The sequence below is a fragment of the Eubalaena glacialis genome, chromosome 10 (assembly GCF_028564815.1).
Source record: "Eubalaena glacialis isolate mEubGla1 chromosome 10, mEubGla1.1.hap2.+ XY, whole genome shotgun sequence".
In the NCBI taxonomy this organism is placed as follows: Eukaryota; Metazoa; Chordata; class Mammalia; order Artiodactyla; family Balaenidae; genus Eubalaena; species Eubalaena glacialis.
The window spans coordinates 113,406,382-113,423,217 of NC_083725.1; the positions used below are offsets into that span (position 1 = coordinate 113,406,382).

General features: G+C 51.4%; 3 protein-coding genes across 6 annotated transcripts; 1 reads left to right on the top strand and 2 right to left on the bottom strand.

Moving 5' to 3' along the window:
- Window positions 1-20: 20 nt before the first annotated feature.
- TMEM179B (transmembrane protein 179B) lies at window positions 21-2,290 on the top strand. 4 transcript variants are annotated; one of them, XM_061201893.1, is made up of 6 exons: window positions 21-213; window positions 775-877; window positions 1,048-1,235; window positions 1,319-1,450; window positions 1,619-1,697; window positions 1,945-2,290. In XM_061201893.1, exons 1-6 carry the CDS (start codon window positions 83-85, stop codon window positions 2,104-2,106), a joined length of 795 nt encoding a protein of 264 aa, XP_061057876.1. In that variant the 5' UTR covers window positions 21-82; the 3' UTR covers window positions 2,107-2,290. The 4 variants fall into 4 exon arrangements, with proteins under 4 accessions (XP_061057876.1, XP_061057877.1, XP_061057879.1 ...); XM_061201894.1 differs by lacking the exon at window positions 775-877 and adding an exon at window positions 893-940 and having other exon boundaries at window positions 22-178; XM_061201895.1 differs by lacking the exon at window positions 775-877 and having other exon boundaries at window positions 24-178.
- Window positions 2,291-2,376: 86 nt separating this feature from the next.
- On the bottom strand, window positions 2,377-3,579 carry TMEM223 (transmembrane protein 223). Its single transcript, XM_061201897.1, has 2 exons — window positions 3,249-3,579; window positions 2,377-2,825 (listed from the first exon to the last, which is right to left on the bottom strand). Exons 1-2 carry the CDS (start codon window positions 3,562-3,564, stop codon window positions 2,533-2,535), a joined length of 609 nt encoding a protein of 202 aa, XP_061057880.1. The 5' UTR covers window positions 3,565-3,579; the 3' UTR covers window positions 2,377-2,532.
- A 172-nt stretch (window positions 3,580-3,751) lies between these two features.
- Window positions 3,752-16,357, bottom strand: NXF1 (nuclear RNA export factor 1). Its single transcript, XM_061201898.1, has 21 exons — window positions 16,191-16,357; window positions 12,072-12,255; window positions 11,693-11,852; window positions 10,800-10,883; window positions 10,583-10,687; window positions 10,379-10,459; window positions 10,195-10,264; window positions 9,973-10,061; window positions 9,733-9,840; window positions 9,440-9,549; window positions 7,573-7,609; window positions 7,035-7,103; window positions 6,884-6,939; window positions 6,645-6,752; window positions 6,470-6,528; window positions 6,247-6,362; window positions 6,081-6,123; window positions 5,404-5,476; window positions 4,743-4,925; window positions 4,190-4,250; window positions 3,752-4,074 (listed from the first exon to the last, which is right to left on the bottom strand). Exons 1-21 carry the CDS (start codon window positions 16,216-16,218, stop codon window positions 4,036-4,038), a joined length of 1,863 nt encoding a protein of 620 aa, XP_061057881.1. The 5' UTR covers window positions 16,219-16,357; the 3' UTR covers window positions 3,752-4,035.
- Between the last annotated feature and the right edge of the window lie 479 nt (window positions 16,358-16,836).

The window sequence follows — 16,836 nt, forward strand, 5'->3', positions numbered from 1 at the left end:
TCCGCGCTCGTGGGTCGCGCCGGATGAGGCGGGGCTTGGGCGGTTGGCTCCCACGGCGGCGCTTCCTGGTGGCGAGGGAGCCATGGCTGTGCCTTGGCTGCAGCGCGTCGAGCTCGTGTTCTTCGCTACCGCCTTCTTATGCGGAGCCGTGGCGGCCGCGGCGCTGACCCGGACCCAGGTGCGGCTGCGGGACGGGGCCGGCCGTCGGGCCGGGTAAGCGGGGGCGGGCAGGCCGATCCTGCCACGGAGAGTCCGCTGCTGTCCGGGCCGGCGGGGTTCTGGCGCGCTGCTCCTCTCAGCCGGTGGGCCGGGTGAGGCTGGTCGGCGGCGGCGTTGCATCGGCGGTAAACGCGCTCTGTCGATCCGTCCGCCCAGGTCATACTCTGGCCAAAGGAACGAGTCCTCAGGAGAGTCTTAACAGCATCAAATATAGCCCGGCCTGGTGACTCCCTCTGCATAACCTCACCCTGGCTGTGAAACAAGTTGGCCCAGGCCCCCCTAAATCAGACACTATTGTGCTAAGCTACTCCAAGAAATAAAGCTTAGTGTAGTGGAGATGATCAAACTACCAAATGGTTGCAACAGAATGTGTTAAATGGCAAAATAGTGATGTAACAGAAGCCAAAAGTTTAGGCTGAGTGTTTATCGCAGCCAGGCAATCATGTTAATAAACGGGCTCATTTAATCCCTACAAGTAGGCGCTATTACGCCTGTTCTACAGATAAGAAAACATCGGAGATAGCTGAAGGTCACACAGTTCTGGTTCTACTCTAGGATTTCTGCACGAGGGGAGACCAGAACTTGTGAGGCACCTCTGAAGCTCTTTGTATTTTATAACTACCGCCTATTTCCTGATCCTTCTGGCCACTCACTGCAGGTTTGATTTCCCCAGCAGACTCATTCATCTACTGGCCCAGAAACAGGAACTGACAATGCGCAAGTAACTCCCTAGGGCGGCCCTGGTCTAGATTATCCCCAACACCTGCCATGAGCCTGCATCCAGAGTCACTAGCCTGAAATCTAGGACTCAGCAGCTTCTTTCCACAGGGCTCCTTCAGTGGCAGCTGTCCCCTGTATGGTGTGGCTGCCCTGAATGGCTCCTCCCTGGCCTTGTCCCGACCCTCGGCCCCATCTCTCTGCTACTTTGTGGCTGGGGCCTCTGGCCTGCTGGCCCTCTACTGTCTCCTGTTTCTGCTCTTCTGGGTCTACAGCAGCTGCATCGAGGATTCCCACAGGTGACTGCCCACTCTGAGGGCCGGGGGCTGACGTGGGAGGAGTCCCACCTCAACCACAAGGTTTATTCTCTCCCTCCTTATAGAGGCCCGATAGGGCTCCGCATTGCACTGGCCATCTCAGCTATAGCCATCTTCCTGGTCTTAGTGTCTGCCTGTATCCTTCGATTTGGCACCAGTTCCCTCTGCAAATCCATCATCTCCCTGAACATAACTAGGTAATGGGAGGGGGAGGGAAGCCTGGCTGGGGCTGACTACCTTCCCTCTGTAGAGGGGATCCTTTACACCCCGTTTTATATCCCCATCAGTTCTCAAAGGGGCACTGGAGCACAAGGGTATTTAGGGTATGTCTCCCCTTTCTCACAACTGTCTCTTTGACCTCACAGCTGCTCTGATGCCCAGAAAACTCCATGGATACCCCCTGGAACCACTCTGCAGTTTTACTCCAACCTACACAATGCTGAAGTGAGGTCCTGGGATATGAAAGACTGGGTGGAGATTGAGGGATACACAGATTCACATAATGAATCATATAACACAATCTGTAGTTGTAAGAGTGCTCACCAGTGTACTCTGAGCTTGGCCCACCAGTGAGGGGCTGAGAGGAGCTGAAGGCTTGACGGCCTGACAGTGAACAGCTAAGAGTGGTATGTGGGTGGAACTGGATTCGAGATGGGCCCACTCCTCACACTCCTGTTCCTGTCTCCCACAGACCTCTTCTTGGGTGAATCTGGTTTTGTGGTGCGTGGTCTTGGTGCTCCAGGTCGTGCAGTGGAAGTCTGAAGCCACCCCATACCGGCCTCTGGAGAGGGGGGACCCTGTGTGGAGCTCTGAGACAGACGCTCTTGTTGGGCCACGCCTTTCCCATTCCTGAAGACTAACCAAAGAGTACTCCTGCCGCCAGACTCCGTGCCCAAGTGCCTGCAGTCCTCTTGCCCCCACATGGCCCACACGGCTGGGAGCCTGAGTTTTCCCTCCAGGAGGGAAACATGATTAACAGACCCCCCTCTTCCTACAGCTGTTTTTGTACCAAAGTATTATATTACTCTCTTTCTTCATCTCAGTACTGAGTTCTTGGTGTAAAGCACTGTAGGTAGGGTGGATGGGAGTAAGGAGTGAAGGCGAAACAGACATGGATCAAAACTCTGAGGTACTGACAGGTAGCTGCCCTTGGGATGACTGCTCCTTTATTTGCTGTTAATGAATTCTGGGCCTCTTGTGTGACCCTGGTTGTCACCCCATCCCGAAGGTTCAGTTTTGATTCCCCTCTGGGAGGGGTGAGTGACCTGAGGTGGTTTCTTCACAAGCTACGGTAGGCACCCACAGTGTTGTCAAAGAGTTTCGTGTTGGGGAAATGTCCAGCTTTGTCCAAGAGGAAGTAGAATCGTCGGCCTTTGACCTTCAGAGGCAACATGGCAGGGACTTCACCCCGGTGGGCCATGCAGGATACTTGGTTCAAGGGAACTGTAAAATGGGCACCCCAGCCAAAGGGGGCATGAGTGGTGAGGGTTACTTGCTTCCCTCCAGCCTGTAGCATCACTGAGCGCACAGAGCGGAGGGAAAAGAGAAGACCAGCACCAAGTACCAGAGTACCTGCAGGAAGAGCAAAGATTGGGGTTTTCCCTGGAGAGCTAAGAAGCAACCCTTACAGTGTGCTCCCGAATAAAAAAAAAAAAAAATCGTGATGATAGTAACATTTACTGAGCTCCTCTTATATCCCAATCATGTATTAGTCATTCCTCCCAACAGCCTTAATAGATGTTCATCCCCATTTTAAAACAGGGTCCAGAGCGTTAAGTACTAACTCGCTCAAGGTCACAGAGTGAGAGGCAGACTTCAGCCTGAACCTGTACGAGGGCTTGGCGCTCGGGGACGTCCAACTCCAGTGTTACCACACACCTATGAGGGTGGCCTGCCCATCCTGGAGGGTCGGGAGCCCCTTAGTCTTCTTGCCCAAGCAGAGAGGATTGTGCCCGCCCTCCTCGACCCATGCCGGGAAGGCAGCCCACACCTTACCGATGGCGCCGCAGCCGACGGCAAGGCCGTAGCGCCAGAGCGCGGAGCGCAGGTCCAGGCGGCCGCGGCCTGGGGACTCGGCGTCTGGAGGCCGAGTGGGGGCCGGGGGTCGGGCCAAGGCGGCAATGGCTAAGGAAGCCCAGAAGACGCCCTGGCCAGCGCAGAACAGCCCGAGGACGGCGAAGAAGCGACCCCGTTCGTACTCGAAGAGCAGCACGTCCCGTGCCGGGGCCGCGTCATGCAGGGCCCGGCGCGCGGGCAGGGACTGCAGCGCTGAGAACAGCCGCACAGCCCACCGCCGCCCGGGAACCGCCATGGCCCTGAGCGGCGCCGCTTCCGGGGCGGGACTTCCTGCCGCTGGCCCCGCCCCGCCCCCCTCGGAGTCCATCTGTCCGCCCCAGGCGAGGCGAGCGGAGCCCCGGCCTCCGCCCCGGCCTCGGCCCCGCCCCCGCCCGCGCTTGCGAAGGGCAAGGCCAAAATAACCCAGCACACTCGACACAAAATACAATATCACTCTTTATCTTAAAAAGTAGGGAGGATCCTGGGGTTAAGTACACAAAGCACCTAAGTCCTTCGGGTAGTTTAGTGTCAGTTCTACAAAGTAAGCTTTGGCTTCCTGGCACCAGGGAGGCTCAATCTTCCCGAAGTCTTCCAGAAGGCAGGTGAGGAGAGGGATCCAGCAGCCCCCCCTCCTCGGTCACAGTCACAGGGTGGCCTTGGGGCCGGAGAGGAGACATCACTACATCCAAGGGTTATTTACAGGGATCTTCTGGGGCATGACTATGGATCACTTTATGAACGCCACTTCTGGGATCTCGCCTTTGGCCTTAGAAAAAAATAAAAGGTCAGTAGAGCCATGTGGCCCATGCCCGTGTCCCAAGCCTACTTGACCCTCTTGAAGGCCTGGAAATCTCTTTTTGCCACCTATTCCCAAATCTTACCTTGAGATGAGTAAAGGCCTGGGCAGATCTGGTGTAGTCCCAGTTGTTGTCCTGAAGGCACCTGGAGTAGGACACGAACAGGCACCCCATTAGAACCAAAACGCAGTCACCCTGATCACTAAATGCCACTTCAACATCCACTCTATGGAAACACTCACCAACAGTTACATACATTCTTGCACTCTTTATACAAATGAAAAATTAGTAAAAATCCATCTATCAATGGTCTTTTGAATACAAAGAAATATTAAATAGCTATCTATTTCTATTAAATAGCTAACAGAAATGAGACTAAGGTGAGTTTTATACTAATAGGGAAAGATGTTCATGGGATAAGTAAAGTAAGTTGCAGAACAGTATAAAAGAGGGACTTCATTTTGACTTTAAATGTTATGCTAATGTATGCATAGAGAAAATGTTTTTATGGACCATCTTTTTTTTTTTTTAAGTAATAAAAAAAGTTCTGGTTTAAAAATTTTAGGGGCACTCATTATTCACCACCAGCCCTACCCCAGTTTACCCTTATTCCTTCCTACACATGCCCAGTACTCACTTCTGGGACCACTCAAGGTTCATGCCAGACTGGGTGGAGAATGCCTGCAGCATCTCCTGCTGCTCCGGGGAGAGGGTGGGCACTGGGCTGGAAGATGGCGTGGGTGCAGGCATGGCAAAGGCCCTCCGGGTCTCATCGGGGCCGGCATTCCGCACAAACAGCTCATCGTTTACGATGCACAACCTTGGGGACAAAAAGCACCTGAGATGGCTGGACAGACAGACAGGTGACCTCATCCTCCCAACATCATTCCTGTTCTCACTTGACACTCAGATCCTTTCAATACCCACGAGGTCCCTTTATCATTTCCTCCCTTTCCCACGGACTCCATGTATGGGATTACCTACCAAACACACGAGAATTATACATTCTCCCCCAACCCTCATTTATCTTCACAACAGACTTAGGAAGTGAATATTGTTAAAACCACTTTTCAAATGAGGAAACTTGCCCTTAGCTAGAAGTGGTGGAGCCAGGATGAAAACTCCAGACAGCTGGACTCCAGAGCCAAGCTCGTCACCACTATGTGACCCTCCTCTGATCCCCACCTGCCTTTCTGAATGTCTAAATATTCCCAGAGGACCGACTCTACCCTCCCCAATTTTCACAGTGGTGGCCATGGATTGGGACTGGGACCCCATACGGTAAGTCAAACACTCACCCTGAATTGCTGGCAGGAACAGCGACGAACGTCCGGGTAAAGGCTCGCAAAGAGTCCCGAGATTTTCCATCCACTGCAATGATACCAATGGTGACAACCTGTCAGAGTCACTCATGTTTTATGTTTTCAAACAGCTTCTCAAAAATCATGGTCTTATTTGATACAAAGAACCCTAAGTGGGCCAGACAGGGATGATTATGTGTGCACAGGGGAGCACTGTGGGGAGGAGTATCAGAGGTCAGGGAGGACAATAATAATAACGACACTGTTATCCCACTAGTGGAGTGTGGGTGTGCCAGGCCCTGTGTCAAGCATTTTATACATCACTTCATTTACTCCCCACAACACTATGAGATGGCTATTACTAACCCCCTTCCTTTCACAAATAAAGACTCAGGCTCAGAGGTAATGTAAATTGCCCACAGACACAGAGGACCAAAGTTGGGATGGAAGCTCAGACCTGCCTGACTCCAAAGTCTGTGTCCTTCTAATCCTCAGGCTTTTCCCATATCCCAGACAGGAAAAGACAGGTGGAGAGGGTAGGCTTGGGGGGCAGAATGAGAGGAGGAGGTCAGGGAAGAAGAGAGAAGAGAAGGTAGCTAGGAAGCTAAGAGTGCTGAGAACGACTAGCTGGGAAAGGGACCACTCTGCAAACTCGGGACTCCAAAGATCCCCACCTTCTTTGAAGACTCCATTGACAGAAAAACACAGCAACGTGCTCTGAAAGAGAAGCAGCAGCATCAGGTACCCCGTCGGCTCCCAGCCGGAGCCTGAGTCCTCCCTGCCTCTTCACTGCCCCTTCCCCAATTCCACACTTCTGCCAAGGAAGACATAGGTGCTTACTGTCTGGGCGCTTATGTCTACCACGAAGGAATTGACGTCATGCTGAGTTTTGGGCAACTCATTGAGGAAGGCCACAACGTTGAGACGTGTGTGCTTCAGCAGCCGGAACCGCAGGGCTGTGGGAGGAGGGGCAGCCAAGGTGAGCAGCTGCCACACTCTGAGCCCAGACTGATTCCTTCCCATCCCCTTCTCCCAACCTGTTCTGCTCACGTCACACACTTACTAGGGTCTTTAAGCTTCTTCACATTCCTACTATCCTTGAAGTACTCAGCTAAGTTGCTTCTGGGGGGAACAAGAGAAAAAGGAGGCAGTGGTCAGAGCGGTGTGGATGCTGCACGTGCTGGCCTGTATTTGCTGAGCACCTCTGGTCCTGGGCAGGTTCTGGAGGTGACACTCACCGGGCAGGGTTCTGGGGGGTGAAAGGAATACTCAGGGAGCAGCAGGCCCCATCGTGGTAGGCATCCAGGAGCCGCTGCCGGTCTCCGGAGTCATATATCGCATAGTACCTATGAGGAAAACAAAAGGGAAAGTCTGAGCGCCACAATCTGGAGCCACACAGGGACCGACAGCTCCCGAGCGTGAGCTGTGCTGGGGCTAGCCCACCTCTCCCCAGCCTGAGGGGACCTGAGACACTTACTGCTGCAAGAAGTGCAGGACCAGATTCTTCAGGGTCTCTGTTCCAAAGTAGCTTCCCTGGAATCAAAGAGATATTAGGACCACGTAACCAGGACTCTCCTCCCAACGTGAGCGCTAACTCTGTGCCCCCAACCGCGCCCCCCTCCACTCACCTTGCAGGGCGGTAACACTGTAGGGGCTTCAACGTCAAAGGCAATCGGTGGGGGTAACTCATGGCTGTCCTGCAGAAAGGAAGTGACAGCCGACGATATAAACCAGACAGAAAAGGCTGGATGAGCACTCAGATGGGAGAACTAAGAGTGAGGGGTCACAGGTCAAGTGTAAAAGAGAAATGGCAAGGGTCCATGAATCCTGATAGATGCAACTTTTGTCTATAGGTGTTTTTCTGGGAAGAATGATTATATTTTCAGTGACTGTGAAGCTGGGGAGATCCCAGCTGGGAGAAGGATGTCAGATCTCATTGTTCTACCAGCCCTTCAACCCTCCCTCAAAGGTCCTCAATAAAATGGCTTGATTCCCCCTACCCCGCCACCAGGAAAAAAAAAAAAAAAGGATTAGAAACTTTGTCAGATTCTCAAAGGGCTCCGTGTCCCCAGATTAGTGATCGATCATACAAACATGTTAGGCAAGACTTTGAGGGTGCGAGATGCTATGCTCCTCAGAAGAGAATGAAAAAAGTTAGGTACTTACCAGGCGTAATAATTTGGGAAATCGCTCTCGAACGGCGCTGTCAAGAATGGGACAGAAGTGAGTGATGTTTCAGAGCCACCGTGCCTCCTGGGCTGCTCTAGGGGCAAATACACCAATGCCCGAGGGACAGCCCATCCCATCCTCCTTGTCCTCACTCTTTCCCGGCCTCTGAGCTCCAGGAAAAACGGCCCCAACTCCCCACCTCTGCTGGGGCACCCAGAAATGACTGCCTCGGAGGACGACTCTCTCCTCTCTGCGTGACTCTGAGCGCGCCACTGGAGCAGCACTCCCGGCCCAGGCTTTAAGCCAGGACCTCCTTTCCCTCCCTGTCCCCCTTACCTTCCACCTACTCACCTGTGCAGCCCCCGGGAGGAGGGAATGGGGTGGGAGCCCAGGGGCTCCGCTGCCTCAACAGGTATCCATCACTTCTGCCAGGTCTGGCCGTGGCCAAGACCAGAACACACCACAGAAATGGCACAGGATGTTGGGGCAGGGAGATGAGCAAGGCAGGGCTCAGGAGGAGATGAGGCCAAGGAAGAAGAGAGGGGACGAAAAGGAGAAGAGAGAGAAAAGGTAGCAGAGGAAGGAACAAAGGAGAGCTGGGGGAGATACTGGCGAGGAGAGAGAAAAAGGAAAGAGAAAGCAAAGAAGAAGCGAAAGCACTACACGGCAGAGTCATTTAGAAAGAAGAAGGAGAACAAAGGGAAGAAGGCACCTGACACAGCCCTTTCTTTCAGCTTCCTCTTCCCTGTGATCCAAGGAGGAAATGGGAAACAAATCCTTGCTGTGGCGAGAGGGCAGCTGCTATTGGCCAGGTCTCTGTCTGCTACCTGGGTTCCGATCTGAGCTGGGCGTGGGAAGCGAAGCAGCCATGGGGGCAGGAGACCTCCCTCAGAAGGGGTGAGGGTTCAGGCCCCTGCAAAGTTGGGGGGGGTGAGGGTCTGTGCCCCACCTCTGTTGGCCCCCAAGTTCTCTCCTGATGGCCCCTCTGCGACTGTGCCTGTCTTAGGTTGTTCCTTCCCTGAGGAATCTTACCCGTCTCTGGCTAACCAGCCATCCTCCGGGGCCAAGCAGGGTGATGTGAGGTGTGCGAGTGAGCGAGGGGCAGCGCCCCCAGAGAGGGTCAGTTCTCTGTCTCCTTGGTAGCCTATGCCCCCGTGGCCTCCACGCCCAGCACCTGCCTTGGGATTCCCTCGCCAACTGGCGGGGCCCCGGCTCTGGTCACATGTCTTAGGGAACCCAGGTTTCTCCTCCAGGGAAGGCCCAGCTTACAGCATTGGGCAAGAGAGACCGATTGCATGGCACCAGCCACCAGGAGGCCTCAACCTCAGCGTGGGCAGGAAAGCCCAGGCAATAGCCTTGGGCAAGGAGATTGTGAGAAGAGAGCCCCTCTTGGCAAAAGGGCAAGAGGGGCCGTTGCAGGACAGAGGAAGGAAGAACTTCCATCAGCAGGAAGTCCCAGGGAGGGAGGGCTTTCTCTGCCCAGGGATACCAGGCTCTTGGCTCAAAGCAACTCCATGTATGGGGCATAATATACAAGATGCCCCCTAGTCATGGTAAAAAAGGGAGATGCTCTTCTTGAAACAAAAGGGTAGGGGGAGTGTAGAAAAGGCTGTGTTCAGGAAGGGAGGAGAAAGGCCACAGAACCAGCAAACAGGCAGACAGGTGAGAAGAAAGGAAAGGAGGCCTGGGGCAAAGCTGGGTGTCATGGACAGACAAAAGGGAGGAGCACATGATCCTCCCCAAGGACAGGTGGTTCCAGCTCAGGGCTGCACATCTCCTGCAGACGGGCACTGGTCAGGGTGCATCAGCTCAGCCTCCCAGGGGGTGAAGGTCCCCAGGAGGGGAGACAGAGGTTAACACTGACCTGATGTAGGTGGACTGGTCTCGAAAGGTATCACACAGGGTGTTTCCTTCAAGCCACAGCTCTTCTAGCTTCAGCCCTTTTATCTTGTCCAACTCCCGCTCAGACTTTAGCTGCAAAGGATGGGGAGAAAAGGCAGGAAAGACATGCTGGTAAAGGGAGCCAACTAGATTCCTCCCACCCCCAAGCCCCACCTCACCCCTTAAATGCCCTCCCTCGCCTCTTGCTGCCACCAGGCAAGCTCTCTCCACCCTCTGCCCACCCTGTCCAAAACACAAACAGGCTCTCAATCTCACCTCATTTCCAGAAAGATTGAGGATCTTTAGATTGGGTGCTTTCTGCACAATGCTGGACAAGTCATCCAGCCTGTACAGCTTGTTATTGCTCAAGTTTAAGGACAACAGCTGTGGGGAGAGAAGAAGTTAGAGGAAGCACCAGCAGCAAGGGAATTTGAAACAAACCTGCCTCCCAACCCCATCCTATCTATCTGTCTATCCCACCCTGCTTCCTCCCACCTAGTGGGACAAAGGCCTCACCTCAGGGATGTTCTCTTCAATGATTCGCAGGGTGGCTGCCATACAGCTTCTACGATTCAGGACAACGTCAATGTTCTGGGCCACCAAATCTTCAGGAAGGAAAGGGAAGTCTGAGAGGGCTTGCCCAGGCCAGCGTTCCCACCAAACCAGCCTCAAACGTTCCCTGCCTGACAGATCGCCCTCTGCCTCCACCAATCTAAGAATTACTGCTATCAACTGTACCTGGGTCTGAACGGAGGCCCTTGAGGTCAAGTGCTTGTTGGGAGCCATCGTATCGTTTGCTCATGATCAGCTACAGAGGAAGACAAAAGATTCAGCGGTCACTGGAGTTGCGTGTGGGCGTGGGGGGGAGGGTGAGAACTGGCAGGACGCGGGTGGAAGCTCCCGTCCCTTGAGGCTGCCTCACCTTTAGCTGCTCTACTTGTTCTGGCTTCAGTTCATTCTGCACAGTATGGGGTGGAGGAGAGGAGTTGATGATGATAGATATCTGCAGGGGAGACACGCATGGGCACGGTGAACTCCAGGGAGGCCTAAGCCCCAGGACCAAGACCCAGTCCATGCCCTGAGCACCAATCCCCACCCCCAACCAAGCCAGGCCCTTCACACACACCCTGCGGTTCTCCCGATCCAAAATCTTATAGTTGACAGCCTTCAATGCAGAGGCAGTACTGGCATCCTCAACAAAAAACTGGGCCCGTGTGTTTTCATAGTGAAACTGCAAGAAGAGAAAACAACAGCATTGGACTTGGGAGCCCAGAGCACCCCCGTGCAGCTGGTACCTCCACCCGCTCCTTGGTCCCCAGCCACACACTTGGGCCTTCTCTTACCTCAATGGGAGTGAAAGGGACACTGCACTTGCTCTGAATCACGCTCAGGAGCCATGACTTGTCGTATTTCCTGCCATAAGGAATCTAGATGAGAGAAAGAGAAGAGAAGGGAACAGCACATAACTAATACTGAACAGCGGACCCACTCTAGTTCTCCTTTCGTACCATCTGCCAAGCTCTAAAAGACTTTCTGAAGAAATGGTCAATTAAAGGTTTTCTGGGGGGACTTCCCTGGTGGTCCAGTGGTTAAGACTCCTCGCTCCCAATGCTGGGGGCCCAGGTTCGATCTCTGGTCAGGGAACTAGATCCCGCATGCCACATCTAAGACCCGGTGCAACCAAATAAATATTAAAAAAAAAAAGCTTTCTGGGAATTCCCTGGTGGTCCGGGTTCAATCCCTGGTGGGGGAACTAAGAAGATCCCACAAGCTGCGCGGTGTGGCCAAAAAAAGGTTTTCTACTCAAGCCAAACATGAACTCCTTAACCTCCTTTCTGTCCATTTATACCTATTATTCCTCAAAAGATTCAAATTGTCTGATTCTAAAAAGTTCCAAGACATCATTTATAACCTGCCTGCCCCTGAGAGAACTCAAGGGACCCCCAGCTCCACACTCGGCTTGAGTCAGATGGAGACATGTGGGGAGGTCACTCCACCTCCCAACCGCAGTTACCACACTTCCCTTTAGATGGCCTCCCCACCCTACCTGTCCCCTTCTCCTTTTCTGAACCTGCTCTTAGGTGTTCTAAGATATTGATTCTTAGAAGAAAGAATGGTTACCTGATTGTGGAGTTAACAGCTGAGAACACTGATTTTTTAATGTGAAAAGTAAACAGCTTAACTCTGAGCCCAGCCCGCTAGCTCCCCTGCACCATGTACTTTCCAAGATACTCACTGTAATCTTAAACCAGTTCTTTGAGGTCCCATCCTGGCTGGTGCCAGCCCCTCCCCTCTCTGGAGGAGCTCGATCTCTCCGCAGAGGCACAGTAACATGAATTCGAGACCGCTCGTGCCAACTCTCACCCCGACGGTTGGGTCGTGCAGCATAGGGGTTGCTGTGGGGAGGGAGAGAATAAAACACTCACAAAGCTTAGGAATGTCTTCTCAAAGACCTTCCTGCACTGTTACCAGGACCACAACTAAGACTGCTCAACCATTAAGCGGGTCCTGGCATTTCTCTCTCTTCCAGGTGGGAAGAGAAATGACATGGACAGTAAGAGGGCTACATAAATGAGGGGGTCGATAAATTCAAACCAGATCAACTGGTTACTTACTATCGTACTCGGGGAACATCCTGGGCATCACTCATCGCCACATCTCTGTCATCTTCCTCCAGGCGGGAACACCGAACGACAGGACCTCCTCTTCCAGACCTCCGGTTCCCCTCACCATACTTCCACCGGAAAGGGCCCCGGCCTTTCTTTCTTCTTTGAGGGAAACTAACTCGATCATCGTGCTCTGGGGTTGGGAACAGAACATAAATGAGAAAACACATCACTGGTTCAGCTACCTTGCTTGGCAACCAGAGCATCCGGCACGCCACACTATCAGATGAGCTACACAATCACTACAGAGACCACCTCCGTGCAAACTCTTCTGCCTGTCCAGGGAAGGAACCCTCTCCGTGGGATGGCAGCATCAGGGGAAAATGACTGGAAAACTGTGTAAAGTCTTTAGAAAAATGAAGCAGAAACTGGAACTATAGAAAGGAGAAGCAGAATGTGGAAGTGCGAGTGTCCCAAGTTTAACTGGCTACAACTCAGAGCCCCTGAAAGTCACCTGAAGTCTGCTTTTCTCAGCCTCCCAAATCTACTTAATCCCACTCAAAATTTTTTTTTAAATTATTTATTTATTTATTTTTGGTTGTGTTGGGTCTTCGTTTCTGTGCGAGGGCTTTCTCTAGTTGCGGCGAGCGGGGGCCACTCTTCATCGCGGTGCGCGGGCCTCTCACTATCGCGGCCTCTCTTGTTGCGGAGCACAGGCTCCAGACGCGCAGACTCAGTAATTGTGGCTCACGGGCCTAATTGCTCCGTGGCATGTGGGATCCTCGCAGACCAGGGCTCGAACCCGTGTCCCCTGCATTGGCAGGCAGATTCTCAACCACTGCGCCACCAGGGAAGCCCCCAAAATTTTTTTAACTTTTTATTTTATATTGGAGTATAGTTGATTAACAATGTTGTGTTAGTTTCAGGTGTACAACAAAGTAATTCAGTTATACATATAAATGTTATCTACTCCTTTTCAAATTCTTTTCCCAATTAGGTTGTTAGAGAATACTGAGCAGAGTTCCCTGTGCTATACAGTAGGTCCTTGTTGGTTATCCTTTTTTTTTTTTTTTTTTTTTAAATAAAGCTGCTATAAACATCCGTGTGCATGTCCCTGCCTTTTTTTTTTTCATTATTAATTTATTTATTTATTTTTGGCTGTGTTGGGTCTTCGATTCTGTGCGAGGGCTTTCTCCAGTTGTGGTGAGGGGGGGCCACTCCTCATCGCGGTGCGCGGGCCTCTCACTGTGGCGGCCTCTCGTTGCGGCGCACAGGCTCCAGACGCGCAGGCTCATTAGCTGTGGCTCACGGGCCCAGTTACTCCGCGGCATGTGGGATCTTCCCAGACCAGGGCTCGAACCCGTGTCCCCCGCATTGGCAGGCAGACTCTCAACCACTGCGCCACCAGGGAAGCCCTGGTTATCCATTTTAAATAGAGCAGTGTGTACACATCAATCCCAAACTCCCTAACTATCCCTGCCCCCCACCCTTCCCCCCTAGTAACCATAAGTTCATTCCCTAAGTCTACCCTCACTGAAAATTTGATCAGTGACCTCTCACATCTTGGAAAGCCAATCACAATAATTACATCAGCACTCAGTAAACAATACTTCTTTTGCCTATATAGCACAGACATCAGTTAAAAATATGACCAATTTAAGGGCTTCTTTTAAGTCTTGTTCTCTCTTCAAAAAACTAAAAATAGAGCTACCATATGATCCAGCAATTCCACTACTGGTTATACATCTGGAAAAAACAAAAAATACTAACTCAAAAAGATACATGCATAAATTAGGAGGTTGGGATTAACATATACACACTACTATATATAAAACAGATAATCAACAAGGACCTACCATATAGCACAGGAAACTCTACTCAAAACTCTGTAATAACCTATATGGGAAAAGAAACTGAAAAATAGATATATGTATAACTAAATCACTTTGCTGTACACCTGAAACTAACACAACATTGTAAATCAACTATATGCTAATGTAAAATAAAAATTAAAAAAAAAGGAAAACATAAAAACTAAGAAAAAGGGAAGAATACATATAAGCTTCACTTGCTTTTTTTTAATCTTTTAATTTTTATTGGAGTTTAATTGCTTTACAATGCTGTGTTAGTTTCTACTGTACAGCAAAGTGAATCAGCTATATGTATACATATATCCCCTCTTTTTTGGATTTCCTTCCCATTTAGGTAACCACAGAGCACTGAGTAGAGTTCCCTGTGTTATATACCATATGAGCTTCACTTTTGTTCAGGGGGGGAAAATAAAGATACATGCATCCCAATGTTCATAGCAGCACTATTTCCAGTGGCCAAGATATGGAAGCAACCCAAGTGTCCATCAAGAGACTAATGGATAAAGAAGATGTGGTATATATATACACAACGGAATACTACTCAGTCATAAAAAAGAATGAAATCTTGCCACTGCAACACCATGAATGGACTTGGAGGGTATTATGCTTAGTGAAATAAGTCAGACAGAAAAAGACAATTATTGTATGATAGCACCTACATGTGGAATCTAAAAAATAAAACAAATATATTCAGCAAAACAGAAACAGTCTCACAGATATGGATAACAAACTAGTGGTTACCACTGGGGAGATGGAAGTGGGGAGGGGCAAGATAAGGTTATGGGATTAAGAGATACAAACTACTAAATATACAATGGATAAGCAACAAGGGTATATTGTACAGCACGGGCAGTGACAGCCATTACTTTGTAATAACTTTTAATGGAATCAAATTTATCAAATACTGAATCACTATGTCATACACCTGAAACTAACATAACATTGTAAATCAACCTTACTAAAAAAACTAAATAAATATAATTCTTGTTCTTAAACTGCCACTCTGAAGTGAATGTGGAAGTGTGAGTGACCCAAGTGTAACTGGACACAACTCAGACTCCCTGAAAGTCACCTGAAATCAGCTGTCAGCCCACCCAAATCTACTTAATCCCAATGTGACCTCTCTTACATCTCGGAAAACCAATCACAATGATTACATTAGCTTCCAGTAAACAATACCTCTATTGCCTATACAGTACAAACATCAGTTACAAATATGACCAATTTAAGAGCTTCTTTTGAACGTCTTATTCTCAAACTGCCACTCTGAAGTTTAGGGAGTGAGCTCTTTGTTTCCTTGGTCAGAAATGCCTCTTAACTCAGGAGACAACTCCTAAATTCAGGTTCTAGTGGCAGCTAGGGTGCTTCACCAAGGGTCCTCAAATGTTCTCCAGGAATATGATTCTCTGAATCCTGGTGGGTAGGAATGGCTTCTTAAAAAAGACGCATGATTCCCCAAAAAGGTCTAATGCGTAGTACTCTGCAAACAATGAACCTCAAGAAATGACCCTAGGGAAAAAATAATAAATGACAGAAAGCGCAGCTAACGTTCATTGAGGGCTTTCTCCAATGCCAGGCACTATGTTCCAGGCACTTGACACGAACAATCTCGTTTTAACGCACACACGGAGACAAACTCGGGAGGTAGGTACTGTTTCTATCCTCATTAAAGGGGTGGAAAATCAGGCCTAAGTGTTTAACTCACTCAAGATTGGCATAGCCAACTCAGGATTGAAACCTCGGCTGTCGTGTGCTCTCAACACTACTCTGGACTAAAACCCAATGTAGTGTTCGGACTAGAACATCGAGTTACTGTGTAGGTCTAAAATATTAAGCCAAAGCAGCAGCGGGGCGGCGGGGGAGGGGGCAAGACCGACTGGACGCGCGGTAGAAAATAGGGCACTGGCAGCCCAAGAGCAGGGCACCGACTCACATTAAAGAGTCTGGTAGCCAAACTGAACTGACAGGTATCAACCACCCACAAAGTTCAAAGGAATCTCGTCACCCCGCTGCCGAGCCACCGGCTTCGAGCCGCAGGTGCTCGCAACGCCAGGATTCCGGAGTTAACAAGCCGGGCACCCACCCTCAAGTTCAGCCAGGCCCCCGGGCTGCCTCGCCCCGGGTCCGCGCCGCGCACTGCCGCTCCCCGCGGACGCCGGGCCCCTCGCGGCCTCACGCCCCGGCGCTGCGGCCTAGGCCGGCGCTGCCCAGCTGAGCCCAGATCGTCCCGCTCCCCAACCCAAGGGCCGGCACTGACCGTTGTACGACTTCCCCTCGTCCGCCATGGCACACCAAGAAAGGGAAGGCTCTGTCGCGGGCCGCGACACAGCCTAACGTCCGAACGCCCAGGCGTTCCAGGCCGAAGTGCTCCTACGCCGGGTGCCACTGCATTTATGCGGCGAGAGCGTCACACGCCGCCAACGTCCTACAATAATATGCGGGGCCGCTGGGAGATGCGCGTGCGCATCCGACGAGCCGACGCGCCGGGGGCAGGACTTGGCGCTGCACGCCCCGCCCAGCACCTGAGCTCTCGAAGCCCAGAGTTACCAAGAGTTCGCCCCGCCCCCTACTTTCATCCGTCCGCCGCTAGACCAGCACCTCAAAGGTAGGCTCTCAAGCAGAGAGCTGGGCGCTACAGACCAGGATTCCAAGAAGAACAAGGAAGAGGAGCCACAAGAAGGGCTACAGAGGAATGGGAGACCAGGGCCTTGGAGTGGGAGTGACCGCTCCTAGACCCCTACGGGGATCCAGCCAGGGCTTAAGTCTCAGCTCAGGCCAGCCCTTTGCCATCTGCATATCTATGCCTCGCTTTCCTCGCCTATAAAAAGAAATAGAAAACTAGAAGGTAAGCTCCAAGAGAGCAGGGACTTGACTAATTCATGGCTGTTTTCTCCAGCACCTGG

Excerpts from the sequence above, each read along its gene's own strand:
- TMEM179B (XM_061201893.1), top strand. The coding sequence starts at position 83 with ATGGCTGTGCCTTGGCTGCAGCGCGTCGAGCTCGTGTTCTTCGCTACC. Across the intron at positions 214-774 it reads GGGGCCGGCCGTCGGGCCGG|GATTTCTGCACGAGGGGAGA; the intron begins GTAAGCGGGGGC and ends GTTCTACTCTAG. Across the intron at positions 878-1,047 it reads CTTCTGGCCACTCACTGCAG|GGCTCCTTCAGTGGCAGCTG; the intron begins GTTTGATTTCCC and ends TTCTTTCCACAG.
- TMEM223 (XM_061201897.1), bottom strand. The coding sequence starts at position 3,564 with ATGGCGGTTCCCGGGCGGCGGTGGGCTGTGCGGCTGTTCTCAGCGCTG. Across the intron at positions 2,826-3,248 it reads CGTCGGCTGCGGCGCCATCG|GTACTCTGGTACTTGGTGCT; the intron begins GTAAGGTGTGGG and ends CTCTTCCTGCAG.
- NXF1 (XM_061201898.1), bottom strand. The coding sequence starts at position 16,218 with ATGGCGGACGAGGGGAAGTCGTACAACG. Across the intron at positions 7,610-9,439 it reads GACCAGTCCACCTACATCAG|CGCCGTTCGAGAGCGATTTC; the intron begins GTCAGTGTTAAC and ends CATTCTTGACAG. Across the intron at positions 6,753-6,883 it reads GTCCTGCACTTCTTGCAGCA|GTACTATGCGATATATGACT; the intron begins GTAAGTGTCTCA and ends TTTTCCTCATAG.